This window comes from Mauremys mutica, chromosome 23 (assembly GCF_020497125.1).
Source record: "Mauremys mutica isolate MM-2020 ecotype Southern chromosome 23, ASM2049712v1, whole genome shotgun sequence".
NCBI lineage: Eukaryota > Metazoa > Chordata > Testudines > Geoemydidae > Mauremys > Mauremys mutica.
This window is the reverse complement of record NC_059094.1, coordinates 9,034,545-9,059,114: the sequence shown is the minus strand read 5'-3', so window position 1 is coordinate 9,059,114 and position 24,570 is coordinate 9,034,545. Positions and strand designations below refer to the sequence as shown.

At 54.7% G+C, this 24,570-nt stretch overlaps 1 protein-coding gene across 2 annotated transcripts in view; it reads left to right on the top strand.

Annotated features, from left to right (window-relative positions):
• PTPRU (protein tyrosine phosphatase receptor type U) overlaps positions 1 to 24,570 on the top strand; it is a 277,217-nt gene that overhangs the window by 128,254 nt on the left and 124,393 nt on the right. For both annotated transcript variants that reach the window (XM_044998066.1, XM_044998067.1), the window contains exons 4-7: positions 790 to 871; positions 2,444 to 2,559; positions 3,285 to 3,459; positions 6,096 to 6,389. In XM_044998066.1, the coding sequence (XP_044854001.1) occupies positions 790 to 871; positions 2,444 to 2,559; positions 3,285 to 3,459; positions 6,096 to 6,389 (667 nt within the window). The remainder of the gene's footprint in view (positions 1 to 789; positions 872 to 2,443; positions 2,560 to 3,284; positions 3,460 to 6,095; positions 6,390 to 24,570) is intronic.

The window sequence follows — 24,570 nt, the reverse complement described above, 5'->3', positions numbered from 1 at the left end:
ATTCCAGCCCTGGGTCCCCCATTGCGCTGGTACCCCTCAATCCCAACCCCCCCGGCTATTCCAGCCCTGGGTCCCCCATCGCGCTGGTACCCCTCAATCCCAACCCCCCCTGGCTATTCCAGCCCTGGGCCCCCCACCCCTCTGTCTAGCTCTGCCAGTGCCCCTCACTCCCAGCTTGCGACCATGTGCCATCCCAGTCCTGCCCCCAAGCGGTGCTGCTGCCTAGCCCGAGCAGTGTGCCCCTTTCCTGCCCTCCCTGCAAGCTCCGGAGGTCCCGTCTGGAGAAGCACTGACGTGGTGTCTGTCTGAGCTGCTTAGTGCCGTGAAGGGGGGTCTCGTGGGAGCGCTCTGTGCTCAGCGGGTTGGCGTGTCTAGCTGGCAGCCAGGCCGGGTGTACCCGGAGAGTGAGCCCCCCTCTGTGTTTTGGCTCCTCGGCTTCCCATGGTAGCAGGTGCCCGGGAGGCGGTGGGGGGCAGCGCCGACGTGAAGAACTGTTAAAACGAACAATCATCTAGTTTCCTTTTGGTAACGGTTTGATCCAAGCCAAGACATGGACCCAGGCTGCAGAATTCGAATCTGGCTCCAGAGCCCTAGTCCCAGGCAGAGTTTGGGGCAGTCGGCTGCAGGGATTTGGATCAGCCTGTTGTTAAGATGGGGCCAGCCCCATGATTAAGATGCTGCCTCCCCCCCGCTGCTCATCTCCGGGCCCTTCCCCTGCGAGTGTGGCCGTGCCCGTGGCCGGGGGCAGCGGATCACCTCGGTGACAGGAGCGTGTCTGGTTGCCCCCAGGTCCTGTTCGAGGCGGTGGTCTCTGGCGAGCGCAGAGGATACCTCGGCTTGGACGACATCCTGCTCTTGAATTATCCGTGCTGTGAGTATCGTAGCACCCTGGCTCCGGCCCCCTTCCTGACCGTCATCCCGTCCTCGGAGCCCTCACGCTGCCAGTGCCGCGTCCCGCTGATGAGCCATTTGGCAGGACTCTGGGAACTGGCTGCCGCCCCGCGAGCATTAGCAACCCGCTGTCGGAGCAGGGCCAAAGGGGGATGCTCCAGGAGCAGCTGCCGCGGGGGAAGGGACATGGGGGTCGGGGTTGTGAGGGGGGCGTCTTTCATCAGCAAGGAGCGTGGGCAGCCTCCTCCTAGCCAGAAAAGCAGGAACCCTCAGGGGCTGGGAACCACTGGCTAGTGGCTAGCACTGGGCAGCGCCAGGTGGGAGAGCTGCCTAGTGAATGGTGCCTGGCAGGGCTGCTTCGTCACACGGAGCCCCGTGCATGCTGGGCAGGGTGCTGGGCGGATGTGGTCAGCAAAGCTGAGATATTTATCTCACTGTGGAGTCCCCAGGCTTTGAGCTCAGGAGCTGGCAGCACTGGGACTCTTGACACTGCAGGGGAATGGCTGAATCGCCCCCTGATGAGTCTCTACGTCGACGGGACACAAACCCCAGCTCTGCTCCCCCTGGGAGAACGCAGGCCAATCGCCAGGCCTCCATGTCCCCTTTAAAAGGGACAGCTCCAGTGGGGAGAAAGGGACACGTTAACGGGGGCTGGCCGCTGGGGAAGGGAGCTAACACCCGGGCAGACAGGATGAGGCAATGGAGCGGAATGTGCACCTGGGCTAAATGGTGGCCCCGCAAAGCCAGACAGTTCCAGTGTCGGTTGGGGGTTCACCCCCTGCTTCTCCCAGCCCTGGCGCCGGCCCTGCAGGGAAGGAGGGCTCTGCAGGAAATCAGTGCCATCCAATGGAAAACCCCTGCATGGCAGGTGGGATTTCAAGGCTACCGGGCTGTACTGGCTCCCGACTTGCAGCTGAGCTTATGATGTCACAGCAATCGCCTCCATGTCTTAAGTTTTCATGGCTACGCTGCCTTCCCTGGAGCCCTTTTGGCTGTGGTTTGTATACCCTGGAGTGGTTGCACCATAGAATATCAGCAGTGAGGATTTGTATATCCAGGCTGCAGACCTCGCTCCATTGAGTCCAGCAGTCTGCGTCTGCTGGTCATCCGTCCTGCCCACAAAGCACTTGGCTGTTTGGGCCACATTGCAGCTATGGGAGAAAATTCCTTCCTGCCCCCCAAAAGAAACGAAGTCCTGAAGCATGAGCATTGATTACTCCTAACCTATCCAAATGGTGGAGGAGGGAGCCACAGAGTTTGGATCTGAATATTGGGTTCTTTGATTCAGGCCCTTAGCTAATGAATATTGATTATTAAATGGTCCAGCTTCTGGTAAAGCCATGAACCTGGAGCAGGAAAGCAGCACGCTCTGTAGCCACATTCCAGCTGCAGACGCAGAGCCTGCGGTGGCTTTGTGCTCCTGGGAGCCAGCACCTTGTGTCGTGGGTGCGTTGGGGAGCTCGCTGGGGAGAGGGAAGGGACTGGCAGGTAGCTGCAGAGTAGCCCGAGTGCCTGGATCCCTGTGTGACTATTTACCCTTCTGTTCTGGCAGCCAAAGCGCCTCATTTCTCCCGCCTGGGCGACGTGGAGGTCAACGCCGGGCAGAACGCCACCTTCCAGTGCGTGGCAGCCGGGAAGGCGTTGGAGGCGGAGAGGTTCCTCATGCAGGTAACTGAGGGGTGGTGGGGTGTGTGGGGGGGTCTGGTCTGCCAGCATAGAGCCTTTCGCTGGCTCCATTGCACCCCCCGGAACTCCCTGAGATGGAGTCGGCTCGTTCCCCGCCTCACTGCCGCACGGGGGCTGTGACTGGCTCAGGACTCGGGGGGGGGGGGCAGGGCTGCACGGTCCACTCTGGAGAACAGGGAGGGGGAAGGAAGTGAGCAGTGAGGGACGGGGTGGGGGGGCCTGCCCCTATTTGCCATGGGAGTACCATCAGAAGGTCAAAAACTACAGATGAGGGCGATCCCCCCCGCCTGTAACCAGCCCTCCCTCGGAGGCCCAGCCTGCTGCCCTCTCCCAGGCAAAGCGTCCTTCACGACCAGGTCTGGACCCCCGGGTAGGAGTGGGAGATATGGGCCGTTATAGCCCCAGGCCCATAACCACGCCCCTCCCCCTGCCCCCCTGCAGTGCCATTCCCAGCCGTTCCTTTGGGGGACGGGGGGGAGCAGCGCGCTCCCACCCAGAGCGATGCCCCGAGCTGCTCCCCAGCGACCAGCCCTGAGAGGGCTCTGGATGGCTCAGCGGGCGAGGCTTTCAGGGAGAACCCAGTGGGGAGAAACAGGATGAGGGGATCACCCCTCCTGCCTGGGCAGCGGTGGGGAGCAAGCACAGGAGGGCTGGGCAGCATGAGCTGCCTGGGGATCCCCCCAACGTCTTCTCTCTCTGGCCGGCAGAGGCAGAATGGAGCTGTCGCCCTGGCCACCTCAGTGAAGCACATCAGCCATAGAAGGTTCCTGGCTACCTTCCAGCTGGACCAGGTCTCCAAGGGGGAGCAGGATCTTTACCGCTGCGTCAGCCAGTCCGTGCGGGGCTCCGGCGTCTCCAACTTTGCCGAGCTGATTGTGAAAGGTGAGGGTGACGCGCGCTGACACTCGAGGAGGGGCCTGGAGCGGAGGATCTCAAAGCGTGTTACAAAGCTGTCACGTGAACTCAGGCCATTAACTAACATGATGCTAAACATGAGAGGCCAAGTCACGTTTAAAAGGTATTAGGTGGTTATGGTGAACCCTCCGCTCTGCTCTCCGGCCAGGGTTAACTGTGGCCACCACATTACTGTCCTTGTCTACATGCAGGGCACAATCATGTCTGACGTGGGGTTAGCTAACCTGTGGGAGTTACCGTGCCCTGTTCGCAGTGTGAACGTGGCCTGCCTGCTTCTCTCTGGGATTCATCCCGCCCGAGCTGCTTGGCACAAACTCGAGTCAACATTCTCAGAAGCGGCAACTGACCCTGGGCCCTTCTGTTTCCCGTGGCTCAAGGCCTGCTTTTCCGAGGCACCGAGCACCTGCAAATCCAGGGGCAGTCAGTGGGACTTGGCACTTCTGAAACCAGGTCTGAGGTGTCTTGCTGACAACTTCCCAGGGGGTTGATTTTGGTCCACTGCATTCTAATTCTATGCTCATGACGTTCCCTTTGCTCAGGGCTTCTCACTGGTATAGAGTGAGGTAGTGCTTCGTCCTGAAGGATCCTAACCTGCTGGAGTTGTATGAACCCAGTGAAGTCAATAGGAGCCTTTTCTTGATTTGACTGGGCACTGGAACACGTTATATGCATCTCTTCTCCCTACCACTGACATGCGTCTGCCTCTGGGGTGGAGCGCTGCAGCTGTTCAGCAGTGCACTCCAGTACTGTGCGGCCTTGTGTATTATGGCATGTGCTGTTAGCTCAACACAAATCAAGGGGGATGTAAGGACTTAGGAACATAAGAACTGCCAGATTGGATCGGGCCCAACATCCATCTAGCCCAGCGTCCTATCTCTGACAGTGGCCAGCAGCAGCTGCTTCAGAGGAAGGTACAAGAAACCCCGCAGTTGTGAGGCCTTTGTGAGATAACTTGCTTCCTGAGGTTTTTCCCCCTAACCTCTAGTAGTAGAGGTTAGCTTATGCCCTTAAGCACGAGCTCTTAGTTATTTGTTAAATTTGTATTATGATTAGGGGTCTTCTTAAATCGCGGGGAAATCACACCTTTTTTGCGGGTAGATCACGGCATACATAGCAAATTTAGTGGATGTTATGTATGCTGTGACCAACCTGTGAAAAACGTGTGATTTTACTGTAGGGGGCTCGTGGTATTGCCATCCTTACTTCTCCACTGCTGCTGGCGTTGCCTGAAGCTGGCGGTGGGAGAGCAGCGGCTGCTGTCTGGGCGCCCAGCTCTGAAGGCAGCGCTGCCGCCAGCAGCAGCACAGAAGTAAGGGTGGCAATACCATGCCGTTCTCCGCTCTGCCTTCAGAGCTGGGTGGCCGGAGACCATATTTAATGAGGGAGACCATATTTCACGGTACATGATGCGATTTTCATGGCTATGAATTTGATAGACCCCTAATTATTATAACCGATCGCCTTGGTATCTGGATACAGGTCCAGTCCCTTTTAAAATCCTGCCTCAGTGCTATGTAGTAGCAATAGTTCCACAGACTAATTGTGCCATCTCTCAATACCCAGTGGGAGGAAGGAGTTTTTAGCTTAGCACAGTGGGACCTCACTAATTCTCACTGACTGGCTTTTGCAAGTCAGCGAATGCAGACAATTAAAAAGGAGGCAAAAGTATGCATCCTCCAAATGTACTGTGTTCGTTTATTTTGACGGTTGTGGCGAAGCGTTAATTATTGATGACAGAATTTCACAGCACCGTGGCAACTGCTTGGAAGCATATTCTGTTAAAAAAAAACAAAAAAACCCACAATGAAGTTCTGGTCACATGAGACCTTGCTGCTGCCTGTGCTGTTAAAACTCGGAGGAGCGTGTGTGTGTGTGTGTGTGTGTGTGTGTGTGCACGCGCTTATGCATTCGTGAGTCACGTGACTGCTTTATTTGTAGGTGTGAATTCTAAAGAGTTTTGCTGTGTTCAGGACCGAATCGTGCTCTCGGTTCCAGCAGTATAAATCCCCTGATCTCACGCTGCTGCCACACACCAAAGACGATGACAGAGTAAACTTGCCAACAAGGAGAAATTTGCAACCATCCGGATTGCTAGCAATGGGCCAGGTTCTGCTCTTGTTTACAACAGAGTGAATCCGGAGTGAAGGCAGAGCGGCTGCTCTTAGAATCGAATTGGAGCCGGCATCCTTATTATGCCAGGGTCCTTTGAGCTAAATGGTAAAGAAGAAAGTCTGAATGTTAATTTAGTCTCTCTTTGTGTTCCGGCAGCACTAGAGATCAGCTCCCCATTGTGCTCGGGGACACACATGGCAGTAGGTGCTTCTTGGTCCAAAGAGCTTCCAGTGTGAATAGATGAGACAGACTGAAGGTGGGAGAAATGATTGTTATCCCCTTGTTACGAATGGGGCACTGAGGCACATCTAGGATGCACAGGGGGTTGGTGGTAGATCAGGGAACTGCACCTGGGTTTCCTGAGTCCTAGGACACCACTTCAAACCACAAGTTGTGCAGTGTGGTTGCTGGAAAGACGATGGCTCGCCAGGGTACGAGCACCAGTGAAGCAGAAGGGGAACGTTCCATTCACCCCTTTCATCTTTCTCCAGAGCCCCCCACGCCCATCGCTCCCCCCCAGCTGCTCCGAGCAGGCTCCACCTACCTGATCATCCAGCTCAACACCAACTCCATCATCGGCGACGGCCCCATCGTGCGCAAGGAGATCGAGTACCGCATGACCTCGGGGCCCTGGTCGGAGGTCCACGCCGTCAACATGCAGACCTACAAGCTGTGGCACCTGGATCCCGACACGGAGTACGAGATCAGCGTGCTGCTCACGCGGCCGGGGGACGGAGGGACTGGCAAGCCGGGGCCGCCCCTCATCAGCAGGACCAAATGCGCAGGTAGGCACTCTCCTTAACGCGGGAGGCTCCAGGGTATTGGCTGGTCCTTGATGGACAAGGATCTGCAGATGGGTATCCACTGGGTGTGGTGTAAAACCTGGGCACAATATTTTTCTGGACTGGTGACGGTCTCTTTGGTTGTTCCAAAGTCCTGGTCAGGGATATGGAGGGGATGTTTCCCAGGACTTTCCTAGTCATCCAGTGGCCCTGAACTACCCCCCGTCCCACTCGTATCTTGGGGCTTGTCTACACTGGTAGAATTATACCAGGGTAGTTAAACCACTGTAGCTATACCAGCATAACTCCCCATGTGGCCAGTCTTATTCTGGGAAGTTTCAACCACTTCCAAAGTGGCATAAGCTCAACTGGAAAAGGCCCCTCTTATACTGGAATGAGTGTCCATGTGGGGGGTGGAGGGGCAGGATAGGGCCCTGCTTTTTATTTCATGCACAGCCTGGGAACAGGGATGTGGTCCAGTGATTACAGGAGGAAATGGAAGAGCAGGGCTCCTGGGTTTCATTGCCAGCTCTAAGAAGGGAGTGGGGTCTAGTAGTTAGAGCTGGGGATGGGGCGTTCAGGACTCCTGGGTTTGTTTCCCAGCTCTGCCACTGACTCCCTAAGTGACCTCAGGCAAGCCACTTAACCTTCCCGTGTTCGTTAAAGCTGAGAAGTTGTGGCAAAGGGCCCTATGTCCTTGACTGTTTCCTACGGTGAAGTCTTTGCAGCTCTTGTTATGGCGTTACCAGTTTGCAGTCAGACAGATAAAACCACCAACCCAGGCTGAAGGAAAATCGAAGCGCCCCAAAGAAAACCCTCCTGGCACAGGCGCCGGCTCTGCAGTCTGGATTTACTGTTTAATACACTAACAGGGGCCGCAGTAAACTGACAAATGATTGTTGCTTCAGCAACTGGGTAAAGCAACAGTGAGCGCTCGCTGGCAGCAGGAGGATTAATAGCAGCCCAGAACAATGAGGTTTCGCACCCGCCATAACTCAGCTCCAGAGCAGCCGTTTCTTAGTGGCAGGTTGGTAGAGCAGCCGCGGAGGTGCCGAGTGGGTTAAAAGGCAGGGGAGGACCGTGTGTGAGCAAAGCGCTGGGGCGGCTTTCTGGGCTGGGCGGGGGACGAAGGAAGCCTCCGCTAGCTCGTGGCCCCACTGCGCTAGGCACACACCACATGAGCCTCCCCGCCCCACAGAGCTGGCAGGCTGAGAGATGGGACCATACTGGTAGGTGGGGGGAGATGGGCTAACAAGAATCCCAAGGGAGTTGGGCGCTTTTCTGAGGTCTGGCAACATTTGGGTGCCTTCGTCCCGTGAGACCCTCCTGCTTCCACGTTCTTTCTGTCGGGGACGCGACGAGAAGGAGCCCCGGAAAAGTCTCGCAATCTTTCCAGCCCCAACAAAACGAGGTGCACAGCAAATAACAATGAACACTTGCTCGATGGTGCTTGTATAGCCCCATCATCCCAGCCAGTGAGGACCTCTCACCCCCCCAACGCTCCACTGTAAGTGACTTGCATAGACTCCGACGCAGGAAGTCGGTGGCAGAGCTAGCCCAGAGCACCGGAGCTGCAGAGTGGTGCTTTAAGCACAAGCCCATCCTTCCTCAAGCGGCGGCTTCTAGCCGACCTGGACTCCAACCCTGTGCAAACACGTTCCACCACACGGGTGGCCAGCTGCCCGGTTTTCGAAAAGGGGACCTGATGATGATGTCCGGTCAGATCTACTGACTGGACACCCAGTGTCTGGTTACTGCGGGCGGGAGAGGCAGGGAGGTGCTGAGTCATCACCCGCGCCAGCCCCTACTCATCTGGGGCCGCCCCCTACCTGCGTCGGGTGGCGGCTCCACAGGTGAGTCCCTCCCAACCCATGCGGGGGGGGGGGGGATTGGAAAAGAGGAGCGACTGGGGGGGCCTCGGGGGGCAGAGGCAGGGCAGAGGTGAGGCCTGGAGGAAGGGGTGCGGCAGGGGTGGGGTCAGAGGGGGGCAGGGCAGGGGCAGGGCCCCTGGAGTGTCTGGTTTTTATATATCACAAAGCTGGCAACCCGAAAGGGTCCCTTGAGATCATTGCGACGGACAGGCTGCGTCGGCAGATGCTTCCCGAGGCCATTGCCTTCTCGAGCTCCAGGCTGCACAGCGCCCCCCGGGGGGGAATCGGTGGCAGTGCAAGTCCAGGAGCCGTTGGCTGCATGCGCTCGCAGAACTTCAAAGGGCAGCTGCCTTCAGCTGCCACCAGGGGCGGCTCTACCTTTTTGGCCACCCCAAGCAGTCATGCGCGGGAGGCGCCCCGGAGCCGCGGGAGCAGCGGACCTCCCGCGGGCATGACTGCAGAGGGACCGCTGGTCCCGCGTGGCTCGGCTGGACCTCCCGCGGCTGCGGACGGTTCGCGGGTCCGGCGGCTCCGCTTGAGCTGCCGCAGTCATGCCTGCAGGAGGTCCAGCCGAGCCGCGGGACGAGCGCCCCCTCCGCAGTCATGCCTGCGGCAGGTCCAGTCGTCCCGGGGCTCCGGTGGACCTCCCGCAGGCATGACTGCGGCAGGTCCGCCGGCCCAGCCTGCCGCCCCGCCCCCAGCAGCAGGGGACGGGCCGCTCCTCGGCTCGCAGCGGCAGGATGAGCTGGGGCCCCAGCCTTTTGCCGCCCCCTAGATTTTGCCGCCCTAGGCACCAGCTTGTTTTGCTGGTGCCTAGAGCCGCCCCTGGCTGCCACAGAGCTGCCGCTAATTGACTTCTGAGCAACAGCATCCTGCGGCATTGGCTCTGCTCTCTTGTTCCTTCACGGCGAGTCTTTCGTGAGGGTTGGCTGGGTTGTCGCTGGAGGAGCGTGACTCCCGTCCCTCGGAGACAGGGGCACAATCAGCTGGATGGCAGGGGCAGAGGACCGGCCTGAATTCATTCCAGGGCAGCACCAGCATCCAGGCTGGGATTTCCTCCATCTCGCCTGGCAGAGGCCCAGACTTTGTTAGCAAACAGTCCCCCGGCCCTGACCTCTCCATCTCCTTGATCCGAGATCAAAAGCAGGGAGCTGGCTTGCCTGGCTGGTAGCTCAGCTGACCTAGTGAACAAACACGTGCCGCGAGAGGGCTTGCTAACGAAGCCTGCACTCTAATCAGACTCGTTAAAGGCTGGCGGGGTGCACTGGGTAGGTCTGAACCTTAAAGCACAGCAAATGTACAGTGCTGATCCAGACCCAGGAGCATTGATCGTCAGTGCGTTAGTAAGAACAGCACCCTGCAGCTGCCCGCATGACACTTGATACAGAGGCAGGGGGGATCAGTGAACTCCCTATAGCGGGAAGCACAGTCTGAGTCGAGCATCTCTCCTTAGAAATGGGTGACGCACAGAAGCGTTGGCAAGCCTCCAGATCAGGAATGGGCCTGAGCCCGACTCCGACTTGGATCAGAACCTCCCCAAAGCTCCTGCAGCCTGGTGGAGAGGAAGGTTGGCCTTGTGTCTCAGACACAGCGCTGGAAGGAGATCTCAGACACAGTGCAGGCATCAGGGTGTCACTGCGCCATGATTGACTTGACAATGGGGGGGTTGGCCATGAAGATGCAAGTGGGGACACTCTCCAGTCCTTTCAGTCTGGCTTGCAGGAGGAAGGTCAGCTGCACAGGCATCAGCTGTGTCAAAAGGAGGGTGGGCGACTCCCTTGTCCAGAGGCGATGTGCCCATTTCTCTGACTTTCAGGCTGGATACGTGGGGGAAGCTCCCTTCATTCTCCTGTGCTTGGTTTTAAGCAGACTGCAGGTTTTATAACATTTGCTTACACATTCATCAAAATATTTGCCCTGATGGCTAACCCAATTTTAAAGCAGGAGAAAATCTGGATGGCTGTATTTTGGAATGGCCCAGGTGACTGTGTTTCGGAATGGGCTGCCTGATTGTGTGACCGATGACAACACTGTGTACTGTGCCTTTCGAGAAATCATGAGCTGTACTCTTCGGTAGCACCGTCCTTCTGCTCTGGCCCATCTCTGATTATGCAGCTCATTCTTTCACAGATAGGATAAACAGGAGCACTAAGAAGTTGAGTGACATGACCAAGGCTATGCAGTGAGTCAGTGGCAGAGCTGGGAATAGACACCCCCTCCCGCCCCGCACCAGGTCTCTTGACTCCCAGGGGGGCTGCTTTCTTTTGCCTTCCTCTGCAACATCAGCTATGGGTTGCTGCCAGAGGCAGGATATCGGAGCATATGGAGCAGTGCTGTGACCCAGCGTTGCAAGGCCCGGACCTACTTCAGCTTTCCACGTACAGATGTTGTCACAAGTGATACCTCTTCAACAACAGGAGCTCTGCCGGGTGGTGGCTCCGAAACCCATTCCCCCCGGGGTTTCACAAACAGCGAGGGGAAAAATGCTTCTACCCCATGGGACCATTTGGAAGGAGGCGGCCCCTGTTTTAGAGACCTCCCCCATGTTGGTTGCCTTGACAGTGGGTTGCATGAGGTCACAGACGACAGGAGGTGTTCCAGGGCTGGCGTTTCAGACACTCCATGGCAACAGACTTCCTTGGTGTGCTGGGGATTCAACTGCTCAGTAATTGAACAAAGTCAAAGGGAACAAGCTGACATTAAGGAGGAACACGACTGCTGCATGTCTTGGTCCCCTTGAAATAGCTGCTTTTACGAGACGACCCCTAGCAGCCGTTTGCTGGGAAGCGCTTGCAGGCTGACAACGAGGGAGGCACGGACTGCGTTCTCCGGGTTTGTTCCATTCCCCCCCACACCTCCGCCCTCTGTCGGTTGAGGTGAACTGGAGCCTATAAATTAAACACACATGAGCGCTCGGGCTCCTTGCGCTGGGGAAGTAATGGGAGCACTTAACCTTTCTGGGAATGAGCTTGTTTTTGAGCTGGCAGATCCTGAATGTTATTTACAAAGCGATGTTGTAGGCGTCCTTGTCACGTCTCCGCGTGCACGGGGAGGGGGGGTTGTGAAGGAGGCTCAGTTGCTGCTGACTTCAGGCCCCAAAGAAAACGGTTCGCTGATGTTACATACCTTAGGTGAGTGCACATGGAAGATGTAAGAATCATAGAATCTCAGGGTTGGAAGAGACCTCAGGAGGTCATTTAGTCCCACTCCCTGCTCAAAGCAGGACCAACCGCAACTAAATCATCCCAGCCAGGGCTTTGTCAAGCCTTAAAGACCTCTAAGGATGGAGATTCCACCACCTCCCTAGGGAACCCATTCCAGTGCTTCACCCCCTCCTAGTGAAATAGTGTTTCCTAATATCCAGCATAGACCTCCCCCACTGCAACATGAGACCATTGCTCCTTGTTCTGTCATCTGCTACCACTGGGAACAGTCTAGATCCATCCTCTTTGGAACCCCCTTCAGGTAGTTGAAAGCAGCTATCAAATCCCCCGTCACTCTTCTCTTCTACAGACTAAGCAAGCACAGTTCCCTCAGCCTCTCCTCATACGTCATGTGCCCCAGCCCCCTAATCATTTTCGTTGCCCTCCGCTGGACTCTCTCCAATTAGTCCACGTCCCTTTTGTAGTGGGGGCCCCAAACTGGATGTAATACTCCAGGTGTGGCCTCACCAATGGTGAATAGAGGGGAATAATCACTTTCCTCGATCTGCTGGCAATGCTCCTACTAATGCAGCCCAATTTGCCATTAGCCTTTTTGGCAACAAGAGCACACTGCTGACTCATATCCAGCTTCTCATCCACTGTAATCCCCAGGTCCTTTTCTGCAGAACTGCTGCTCAGCCAGTCGATCCCTAGTCTGTCGCAGTGCATGGGATTCTTCCTTCCTAAGTGCAGGACTCTGCACTTGTCCTTGTGGAACCTCATCAGATTTCTTTTGGCCCAATCCTCTAATTTGTCTAGGTCACTCTGGACCCTATTCCTACCCTCCAGCTTATCAACCTCTACCTGCAGGTTAGTGTCACCTGCGAATTTGCTGAGGGTGCAGTCCATCCCATCATCCAGGTCATTGATAAAGATGTTGAACAAAACCAGCCCCAAGACCAACCCCTGGGGCACTCCGCTTGATATCGGCTGCCAACAAGACATCGAGCCGTTGATCACTACCCATTGAGCTCGACAATCTAGCCAGCTTTCTACCCATTTTATAGTCCATTCATCCAGCCCATGCTTTTGTAACTTTGCTGGCACTGACCTTCACCCCAAACTCTAATCACGCCCTGAACTGCCTACTCAGTCTGGATGCAAGCTAGCCACTGCCTCAGTTTCCCCTCTCCCGACCTGGTTTGATTGCTGTGGTGGGTTGGCCTCTGGCTAAGTCATTAAAGGAAATGTCTGCCCCTAGCAGAACAGCCAAGTCCAAAATAGGCCCAAAACTCAACGTCTTCCACGCCAGTCTCAGGCTGGCCCCAGCCCCTCCTCCCCGAGGGTCCATCGTATCTCCTCAGCCCCTCATGGGCTCTTTGGAGGCTCCTGCAGTAACTCCCAGCCTTCTTTGGGAGTTTTCCTTTCACTCCGGCTCTCCAGGGGCATCTGTCTTATCTCCGCCCCAGAAGGCCCAGTTTAGTCACATGCCCCGTGTGCATGCAACGTTGGTCATTTTCTCCACCTGAGGCGGCAAGTGTAGTGCCTGGGGCTGAACCCGTCACCCTGTAAAGGGCCGGTCACCCTGTGATACAGAGACTCAGCAAATCCCCAACTGGGACAAGTTCCATCAGCAGGCCCTGACCCTGGATTTCTCATTCTGAAACCAAGCGTTGGAGGTAAAGGACAACATCTGGTAGCTGCAGTCGACTTATCGACCGTTTTTGTGGACCAGCCACTAGAGGGGGACACAGAGGTGCACCTTGGTAATGTAGGCCACACATGGAAAGCCCTGCTCCGTGGGGTCTCAGCTTGGAGGGTCATGGCCTGGCTTCCTGAGGGATCACGACTGCTTCCCCTCTCTTTCTGGCTAGGGCCCTGGCGTGTTTTTCTCTTGTGAACCACTCTTTGGGTCTATGGAATAATCACCGTTACAGCTGGGACTTTCAAAGCCGTCTAGAGGAGTCGGACGTATCCAAGGCAGCTTTGGAGACACCTCATTGGGTCAGAGCAGGCTCCAGCTGGGCACGTGTGGTAGCCCTGGAGGGCATGCTTCAGAGGCAGCTGGAAGAAACCCACCAGGGAAGTTCCCTCCCAGCCCCAGGTGCTTAGTGACTGTGCAGGAGGGTAAGAGTGGTCGTGGGGAGCTGCACAGGGGAGCGGGCTGGGAGCAGAGGGGAAGCAGCCCATCCACCCTCTCTAACAGTCGGTTTTCACTGCAGAGTAGCCCAGCAGGTTCACACTTAGGTGTTGCCCTGTAGCCCCCTTGTTGTCCACACACAAATCCCTCTCACCGAGGTTAGTGGTGCTTTCAGCCCAGGCTAGCTGGTCCGTCCTAGGCTGTAGGCTAAATCCTGGGCTCTGTTTCCACTCAGGCTGGTAACCAGCCTGTTTTGCAGTGTGGACGCAGGCTAAGCCTCTCAAGGGCTGAAAGGCCTCCAGTGCCTTCCCACAATTCCCCCCGTGTGCCCGGATGGACAGATAAGTTCCCCCACAATTCCTTGGGAAAGGATCCTAGAGCAGCTCAGCTCACGGTGGCCCAGAGAACTGCGGGATGTGCCCCCGGGCGTCCTGGCGACACACAGGGGAGCGCGGCACCTAGGGACACTGCAAAGCCCTCGACCTGTGTGTGTCCCTAGGGTTTCTGGGGGCCCGCCCTGGGGCTGTTCCTAACTGGGCCAGGCTAGCCGGGGCGCTCAGACCCAGGTGCCGATCACCTGGGCTAGCCGACTCCCAGTGCCACCCGAAAGCCTCTCACCCAGCTCAGTGCTTTCTCGTCACCCGCAGCTGCTGCTTCAAGCCTTGACAATAGCACTCGCTGGTCAGTGGCGTCCAGATCTGCTGCTCTTGTGACGTGAGGACAGGCAGCCTCCCCTGTTAGTGGGCCAGAGGAAATGCCCCAGCAGTGTCAGGCCCCGTCCTGCCCAAGACCTGTCTGGGAGGCAGCCAGGGTCGTGCCATGGGGGCAGGGTAGCGGTGGGTTATTTCCCTCAGGAGGGGATGAGAGTGGAGGTCAGGCAGGGATTTGCTAGATCTGTAGGGTCCAGTGTTGGCTTCCTGAGTTCTGGCCAAACAACTGTCAGACTGAGCGTGGGCACCTCTCTTCCATGGTTCACTAGCTTCATCTCTCCAGGAGTCTCTCACGGACCCCGAGGCAGAGATTAATAGATTCCAAGGCCAGAAGGGTCAACTGCGATCACTAGGCTGACCTCCTGCGTAACACAGGCTATGGGCCGGCCCTGCATTCATTCCTGACTGAGCTAGAGCAGATCTGGGAGAGAAACATCCAGCCTTGACTTAAACATTGCCAGGGACAGAGAATCCACTGCAGCGATGGCTCAGATCCCAGGTCTCTTGTGTGGCTGGGCCGGAGACTGGGGGTGGCTGACGCCTGACATCACGTGCGATGCCTCCCTCATTCCACTGAGGGGATGCAAAGTGCCTTGATCAGTGCATGGTCCAGGATTGTTTGTATTCCGCCCCCAGCTCAATGGCCTCTAAATTTAAGGCGACCCCACGCGACCCAGCTACTATTATGCCTTGATAGTGCAGGCATCTCTCCTCCTTCCAGCTATAGGGCCGATGCAGCAGATACACAAGGGAGCCCGGCTGTAATGGATCCATTCAGATGCTGCCAGCATGACCCACACGCTCTTCGTTCTTGAGCAAACCCCATTCTTGATTTCCTTCCAACTGCCTGATCCACAGCCTCCCGTCAGCGCCTTCCCACCGCGGCTAGTGTAAATGCAGCCAGCACAGATGGCACCTCCCCTTCCCGCCGAGCCATCGCTGTCTGGGAGTGCCAAGCCAGCCCCCGAGCTAATGGACAGGACAAGCCTATCGCTGCCGTGCCACTGCCCGTTGAATGCCGGGATGACTCATTGGACGTGGTATTGTTCTGCACTTCCTGCTCCAAACTGGCCTTGCTGTGGATGATGGAGCAGCTGCTGCATTCCACCCCAGAGATGGCTGCATTCAATGCTAGGTACCAATTCTTCTGTAATTCCTCAACCTTTCTGCGAAGCACTTTGCGTGCTAAGCACGGTCCATCTCTTGGCAGCCCATGAAACCACTCGCCGAAGCCACTGGTGGAAAATGGGCCTTCTCCGAGACCCACTTGCTCCACAGTCATTTCTGGGAAAGGGTAGCATCTGCCAGCACGTGCGTGGAGTGCACTTGCCTGCCCTTTACCTAAGGCAGCGACGGGAGATTCCCAGCGCAGCTTCATGCCACCAGCCATGATCGACACTCTTCGTACAGGAACGCCTGCGTGTAATACAGCTGTAGTAGCAACTGTAAGCCCAGGCAGCTCCACGCTGGCACTAATTGTATGGATATATTCAGCAATATTAATGCCTGCAGACATCCTTGTTAGCTGATCTCTCGCTAAACCACGCACAGAATCTGCTTACATTGGCCTGGGGGTGCCAGGCTGTCTGTTTTCCACTGATCATTTGAATACACTGAAATAAAAAGGAGATTGAAGCTTGGCTTTCCATCAGCGCTGTGCGCTGCTCTCCTGGCCGAGAGGGCTAAGGGTGGTGCACTGGGAGTGACTCATGCCCAGCAGAGCGGCAGCTTGTTCTCAGGGTGAGATACGAGTCACAGGCACCTCTCTGCTTTCCTCCTCATGCCTCCCTTAAGCCCCCAGCTCCTCCCTCTCCCCCCGGGTGGGGCTGTTGCACATTGTATTGGCTCTCATTTCAGGGGCAGCAATTCTCTCCTCCATCCCTGTCTCCTGGGGCTCAGCTCTGGGGTGCTATATATACAGGTGAACCCCAACCACCAGAAGGTGTCAGGGGTCTCCAAATCAGGGAGAGGTTAGCCCTGGGAGGTTAAAAGATCTCACCAGGGCTGGAGCCCGGTTCCTGTCATACATCTAAGCTGTGCAGGAGCACCTGCCCTGCAGCTAACAGAGCTGCCCGTGAGCCCGTTCACCATGCCATCCCCATCCCCCTACACCGTCCCCAAAGGAAATCCCACCCGGCGTTGCCCTGGCGGAGTGCTCGTCAGGCAGTTGGTGTGCTGCTATCGTGTGAGCCAGACGTGCTTGAGGCCTGCATTCTCCCTCTCCCATGGTCAGGACATCTGAGCAATGTGTTTCCTCCCTTGCCACATCTGCCTTGGATCTTACAGAAAATTTGACAGGACAAGGCATAAGTCATCCTGATTGCCCCCTATTTGGTTCCTGAATCTCTCTTTCTAGTGTCATCTCACCTTCCGATCAGCATCTAGTCCTTTCCTGATCCCTTGACCCAGGAGGAGGACGGGATCGAGTCCTGCACTTAGGAAGGAAAGGATCCCAGGCACTGCTACAGGCCGGGGACTGACTGGCTGAGCAGCAGTTCTGCAGAAAAGGACCTGGGGATTACAGTGGACGAGAAGCTGGATATGAGTCAGCAGTGTGCCCTTGTTGCCAAGAAGGCTTATGGCAAATTGTGCTGCATTAGTAGGAGCATTGCCAGCAGATCGAGGGAAGTGATTATTCCCCTCTATTCAGCACTGGTGAGGCCATGCCTGGAGTATGGTGTCCAGTTTTGGGCCCCCCACCACAGAAAGGATGTGGACAAATTGGAGAGAGTCCAGCGGAGGGCAACAAAAATGATTAGGGGGCTGGGGCACATGACGTATGAAGAGAGGCTGAGGGAACTGGGATTATTTAGTCTGCAGAAGAGAAGAATGAGGGGGGATTTGATAGCTGCTTTCAACTACCTGAAGGGGGATTCCAAAGAGGATGGAGCTCGGCTGTTCTCAGTGGTGGCAGATGACAGAACAAGGAGCAATGGTCTCAAGTTGCAGTGCGGGAGGTCTAGGTTGGATATTAGGAAACACTATTTCGCTAGGAGGGTGGTGAAGCACTGGAATGGGTTCCCTAGGGAGGTGGTGGAATCTCCTTCCTTCGAGGTTTTTAAGGCCCGGTTTGACAAAGCCCTGGCTGGGATGATTTAGTTGGGGATTGGTCCTGCTTTGAGCAGGGGGTTGGACTAGATACCTCCTGAGGTCCCTTCCAACCCTGAGATTCTATGATTCTATGGTTCTAAGTATCTTAACTCTGGATCACTCATCTCATGGCTTGTTTTTTTGGATGAGCACCAGCCCCAGAATGTTCCTTCTTGGAAGCCGTGCAAACCATCCTTCATACTCGCAGAAATGGACATGCCACTATGGACACAGCAGAGACATGTATCTCCTGAATGAGCAGATATTCCCTTTATTTTGGACTATCTTCTTTCTCTCAGAATGGCTGGGTTTTGCCTCAGTTCCATATGAGTCCACCTGGCAGCAATCAGTGTGTGCCGTCCACCATCAGACGGTTATTCAATTTTCACTCACCTGTTGACTAACATATTATTGAAAGGCCTAATCAAAACCTTCCCACAGTAAGGAAACCTATTCCACACTGGGACTTCAACCTTGTCCTTTCAGCACTCTCTAAGCCTCCTTTTGAGCCATTAGCTACATGTTGGGTATCTCACTGATCAATGAAAGTTGCATTCTTTGTGGCCATCACCTCAGCCAGAAGGATGGGTGAGCTCGGAGCTCTAATGGTGGCTCTGCCATACACTAAACTTTCTTTATGACTTCATCTGAAATTCATCCCCAAAGTGGTTTTGGAATTGCACATCCCCTTGCCTGTGTTTTTTCCAAAACGGCACGCATCTGAGGAGGAGAGGAGGCTGCATTCCTTTGACATACGACACGCTCTCTCCTCCTACGTGCAAAGGACACAGCCAATCAGAAAATCACCACGACTGTTTCTTCTTATAGAAGAATGAGTCCGAGGTCAAGCTAGATCCTCCCAGAGGATCTCTACATGGATCTCAGACTGTATCCTGCTCTACCAATTGTTGTATCTTCCTCCCCATCACTGGATAAGCAGCTCATTCTATAAGACTACAAGCAACTTCATTGGCATCGCTTCAGGAAGTGCCTTCCCCTAACATTTGCAGGGCAACTATGTGGACTTCCATCCACACGCTTATGAGACATCATGCTCTAGTGCAGAACTCCTCCTCTGATGCATCCTTTAGGAAAGCGGTCCTCTAAACAGCTCGGCTGCCTACGTCCTTGCACCCTCCTCCTTCTTGTGCACTACTTGTCAGTCACCCACAGTGGAATACACATAGGGACCTGCACTCCAAGAAGAAGAGAAAGTTACTTACTTTCTAGTTAGTGGAGGTTCTTCGAGATATTTGGCCCCTGTCTGTATTCCTGTCTGTACTCACCCTCCTTCCCCTCTGCTTTGGATCTTTAGGATTAGCAGTAGAGAAGGAACTGGAGAGGCAGTCGATATGCTTCCCCTTTATTCCCTTGGTTAGAAACATGGCAACGGCACATGTGCAGACACTGCTTGCAAGAATTCTCAGACTCCGGGTGCATGGAGCACATGCATACCCACACTGGAATACAGATAGGGACCACACATCTCAAACGCCTTCCAGAGGCTATATGAAAAATAACTTCCTCTTTTTGTGCTCTGCATGTAGGAATGTTTCAGCCAGCAACATTGAAGGCCGAAAGAGTGAAGTTTACTGGTGGTACCCATAGTTTTAAAAGAACTGCACCGCACCTGACAGCAAGCATTCCTCCGAGATCTGCATGCAGTTAGATAGAGCTAGACTCTGTATTTGTGCCATTTGGTGGCTCCTAGCTGTGTGGCAATGGGCAAAGGATATACTCCTGCAGCAGGAGAAAGGAGCACTTCAGGCACTGGATGCAAATCCCACAGAGGTGGGCAAGGAGATCTATTTGAGAGGTGAATGGCAATTGAATAGCAATACTTGGCACTTTGCTAGCCTCTTAAAGCACTTTATTAATGAATGAAGCCCCACAAACCCGCTGTTATTTTGCTGGGAGACAGAATGATGGTTTGTCGTCCTGTTCCCTCGCCGCGTGGCAGCATAGTGTGATATAATGACTCAGACATCAATGTCCTGATGAAAAGTTTCCGCTTGTTTCACCTGCAGCTCTGCTCTGGGGGTGGTTATAAAATTCTCCAGTGCCTTTGCAGAGCGGTGGTGACCCTTCTTTTAAATCGGTCGGGTCCTTAGGGTAACCTTGGTGTCAGAGCTTTGATAGGACGAATGCACTGCCCGGGCTGGGAGTTCAGTCTGGCTTGGGAGCCTGCCTTGTTAATGAGGGTAACTGACATCAAGAGCAAACATCTTTCGGAAAGAGGGCAGTGCCGTTCTCTTGATGCAAACTCACGGGTTAGGGAAGATGTGGCAGCCGCTGCAGAAATAATCCCTCAAAGGCAATGTCCTTGTCCTAGATGTGGCATTGAAGATATATTATGGAGGCATCAGGGGAAGCTCTGTAGTTAAGTCTGCGTTGAACTTTTCCTTCTGTCTCACTCTTCAGTGATGGAATTGGAGACCTGAGTCTCATTTGGGCTGCTCTGTACATTCACTTTAAGGCCCCTCTGCACAGCTAGTGCAGGATAAAGTAGCCTTAGTGTAAATGAGATTTGGGCCCGTAGTCTCCAGTTTCTTGCAGTAACAGTTCAAGGAACAGTTGAATTTTTGGTGACATTTTTCGTGTTGTTTTTCTAGAGAAAACGCACACAAACCTCACCCAGTTTGGAAATTGAGCCCCCAGCGTCTCACTCGAGTTGCGTTTCGCCTGCAGCTGCACAACCCCGAGTCCCCACAGACTCCCAGTGCTAATTCACATGGCTGCCAGGGCTCATCAAAAGTGGTAGAAAGAATTGCAGGAGACTAGAGAATAGGTAGAGCGTCTCAGATGTGAAATATAGCAGATCAGCAATCAAATATAATATGAACGAATAGTACATGAGCACCACCTTAAAGGCTGTGTTGTAGGGTGGGCAGAGGGGCAGAGTTAAGGTTATGGGGTCAGCCTTACATTTTGTATCATCTGATTCATGAGTGCTTAATTTGCAATCTTCATGTTGCATTAACATTGGAGGAGGTTGTGCCCTTTACTTAAATCTTAGGGATAGAGCTTGCAGAAATGTATTCCCTGGCTCCCCTGCTTATCCCACCCAGTGTTCAGTGTGTCACACATCCCCCCCTTTGTGCCTGACCCCCAGAGGATATGAGCCAGGTACAGTTCCTATTAGCAGGACGTAGGTTCAAGTTGTAGAGGTGCATGCTCCTAGCTCTGGAGTCCACGGTTCAGTCCCCAGAGGCGAGCTGGATGCCTTTGAATATAGGGCTTATTACTTACTATGGCAGGGAGCGCAACTTGTTAACACATCATACTGGACGAGAGGTCATCAACAGTTCGCTGTCAAACAGGGAGGACGTCCTATTGGGGTGTCCTATTGGGAATGATCCTGGGGCCCCGCAGGGGTCTGTCCCGGGTCCAGTGCTAGTCAAGATTTTCATGAACAACTTGGATGATGGAGTGGAGAGCAAGCTTTTAAAATTTGCAGGTGACTCCAAGCTGGGAGGGGTTGCGAGTACTTTGGAGGACAGGATTAGAATTCAACATGATCTTGATAACTTGGAGAATTGGTCTGAAACCAATAAGAAAAAAGTCAGTAAAGACAAGAGCAAAGTACTACATCTAAGAAGAAAAATATCAAATGCATAGTGACAACGTGGGGAATAGCTGGCTAGGTGGTCGCACTGCTGAAAAGGATCTGGGGGTCAGGGTCGATCAACAATGTGACACTGCTGCGAAAAAGGCAAAGGTCGTTCCGGGGTCTATCAGCTGAAGTATCATGTGTAAGACACAGCAGCTAAGTTTTTCGCTCTGCTTGGCACCAGGGAGGCCTCAGCTGGAGTTGTGTGTTGTTTTGGGCACCACGCTTCAAGAAGGATGTGGATAAATTAGGGTCCAGAGGAGAGTAACAAAAATGATGAGAGGTTTAGAAAACCTGACCCAGGAAGAGAAGTTGAAAGAATTGGGCATGTTAAGTCTAGAGCAGAGAAGGCCTGATAACTGTCTTCAACTATGTTAAAGGCTGTTACAAAAAGGAAGGTGATGAGTTGTTCTCCAGGGCCACCAAGGGTAGGACGAGACGGAATCAGCTGAGTTTCAAGCAAGGGAGATTTAGGTTGAATATTAGAAAAATCTTCCTAACTCTAAGGATCGTGAAGCAGTGAGGCAGGTTACCTGGGAAGGTTTGGAGGTTTTTACGAACAGGTTGGACAAGCTCCTGCCAGGCACGGTCTAGTCAGATGTAATCCTGCCTCAGCGCTGGGCGCTGGACTAGATGACCTCTCGAGGTGCCTTCCAGCCCGACGTTTCTCCGGTGGCTGCGCGTGGTCTAATTTGAGCACTGAGATCGCTCAGAGCATCTGCCAGTGTTTGCAGGCTCCCACAGCGAGCAGTGCGTGAGTCACAGCCCTTGAGAATGAGGATGGTGATAACACCCTTCTATCTAATGCTACCCATCATTCCTATTAATGGCTCTGTGGGGAGGTGACTCACCTGCTCCCTGTTGGGCTCCCCAGGGAGCATCCCCGGCCCTCCCCTGCCTGGCTGTCTCTGACATGCGGTACAGGCCGGCGTTGTTCCTTGCCCGCCTGAGTTTCCACTTCCCCGGGGCTCATTAACATCACTGGGCAGGCTCCTCTGCCTGTCTTTGATCAGGCAAGAAGTTTCCACCCCACAGAGGCTTGGCTGCGGTGGGGGTGTCCTATTGGGAATGATCCTGGGGTGGCTTTAGTGAGGCCTCCCCTGGATGAAGCTGTGCAACGCTGGAATTCATGGGTGCTGTTCAGAGGCTCTGCGTGCCAGGAGGCCCCGCGAAGTGGCAAGGCTCTCAGCTGATCCAGACCAGGCCTGTGGCACAGTGTGGTTACCTCTGCGGGCCCTTGCTGTACAGCTCAGGGCTCACTCACCCCTGAAATGAGTTGGCCGCGTTTCAGCACCAGCCCCTGGATGATTTGAGCTGCAAAGAGCAACTTTCAGCCGAGACAGGGGAGGCTGCCGCTTGGCTCACCTGGTAGCTCCGATACCTACAGACTCCCAGAGCCCTGGGTTGGGTCCGGGCTCTGGCAGTCACAGAGCTGGGTGGGAAGTAAATCCAGATGCCTGAGGAACAGGGGCGATGCTGTTTCACTGGCAGAAGTTCATGTTCCATAACAACAACCAGCAACGCTGATCGGGCCAAATTCCTGCCTGGGGAAATCCTTTGGGAATTTGGCCCACTCAGTCCGCCAGCAATCCTGCTGTTCCAGGTTGCAGCGACACTGGGAGCTGCCGCTGCCCCATTGCAGGACTGGAGAGGACCCACAGCCCCATCCATGCTGCCCAGGAGATAGATTGCTGCTGCTTCCCTTATCTGTCCGAAGAATCCACTCCAGAGCAGCCGTGGGAGCCTCCCAGAGGCACATTGCAGGGCGATTATTGTATATCCAGGGTGCCTAGAGGCACTTGACCTTGGGCCCAGCTAGGAGGTCACCGGCCAGACATGCTCTAATCCTTGGAATCACGCGCTGCCCCTACTGTGTCTTGTCACACCGGCAAATCACGCCTCCCAAATGTGCCCTATAAATACATGAGCATCACCTGGTGGGGTGAGACGCACACTTGAGTTTTCACTCCTTCGAGGGTCTTAGATTATCCAGCTGCCTCTGCCCGTCATGCTGCTTTCGTGACTCCTGGAGAGGGAGCCTGCAGCTTTCCCCAGGAGCAGGAGGAGGCGGGGTAGGCAGTAATTACATAGTTCTTATTCATTCTCTTGTCTTCAGACAGTCCTTGCCCTTTAAAAGTCTCCCTGCCTTTCTTACAGGAAGTCATTGCTCCAGTGGCATTCCTTGTGCAGGCTCAGATTTCCCTTGCAGGACAGGTGGGATTTTAAAGGGACTGTCTCTGTCTATATAGACATATACGGACTCTTGCTTGGTATGCTGCACATACAGCCAGCACAGCAATGCCCTTGTTTGGGCCGTAAATTCAGAACCAACCGGGTGGCTTGAAATATCCAATTTGCAATGGACACTCCATGCGTGAGCCGGTCTGCCAGACCGAGCCTGTTCCTCGGGGCGACGCTGGGAGGTTTGTGCTGCACATTGGCCTCATGGCAGCATGAGGCAGGGTGACAGTCTGTAGGAAAACTTCCTTGAGACACGTTGGTGCGTCGCCCTGCGTCCTGGCAGAGTGGGCTGCAGAACGCGGCTTGGGAGCCATCATATCTTGAATGAGGCTTGCAGCACGAAGGACGGTCCCGGCAGAATCAAGATGATTCCCACGCACTGGGTTCCAAGTGTCACTAACCGGTTACGTTAGCGTTCCAGGTGCCGGTTAACTAGACCGTACAGCGTCAGAGCCTTTCTACTGACAGCAGGTCAGGTCCATGGAGAGGGACAGTAATTCCCTTGCTCTGTATTTTAAATTAAATTTTTAAGTTGTACAGAACTGGAAGGGACCCTGAAGGGTCATTGAGTCCAGCCCCCTGCCTTCAGTAGCAGGACCAAGTACTGATTTTGCCACAGATCCCTAAGTGGCCCCCTCAAGGATTGAACTCACAACCCTGGGTTTAGCAGGCCAATACTCAAACCACTGAGCTATCCCTCCCCCCCATAATATGATGCCTCTGTGGACTTCCAAAGTCCACCGCAATAACGGCATAGCTGTCCCCTGCCTGCAATGAGCAGGTCCGGTCCTCGTCCGCCTGTTGGTTGAAAAGAGTTAGTTACTGCTGGAGCGCCTCCTTGTGGCCAGGCAAGGCATAACTGCTCTCTCCCTGTCTGGCGCCTCTTGCCGATGGTTGTGCCGGCACTGCGGTGTCTCTCTTCCCATAACTCGGCCCTCTGGCCGGGTCGTGGTTTAGTTCACCCCTTCTGGAGTAGCAGAGGCCAACAAATCAACAATCCAAATGTCCTCACCTAAAGGTCTTCAGCCCCATCTCCGGGCCCTGTGGTCATCACGCCCCTCTCTCAAGGTTCTCCTTTGTCCTTGTCCCTTTGCCAGCCTCACAGCACCATACCAGTGACTGGTAGGGGAACCCGGGCCCTCCCTCCGTGCTGGGTTCTGGCCCAGGAACCAGCCGCCAAGGTCTGCTCAGTCCCACTCCTCGCTGCTGTTTCCCCCTTGTTTCAGGGCCCTCCCCTAACAAAATCCCGGCAAACAGGTATCAAGAACAACCTACTTCCACCCTCTGTGGGGTTGATCCTACGTCCCTCTCAATTAAATGCCTCTCAGAGCTTGCTCCATAGAGGTCCAGTCCCTGCCCATTTGCCAGGGTCTCCCACC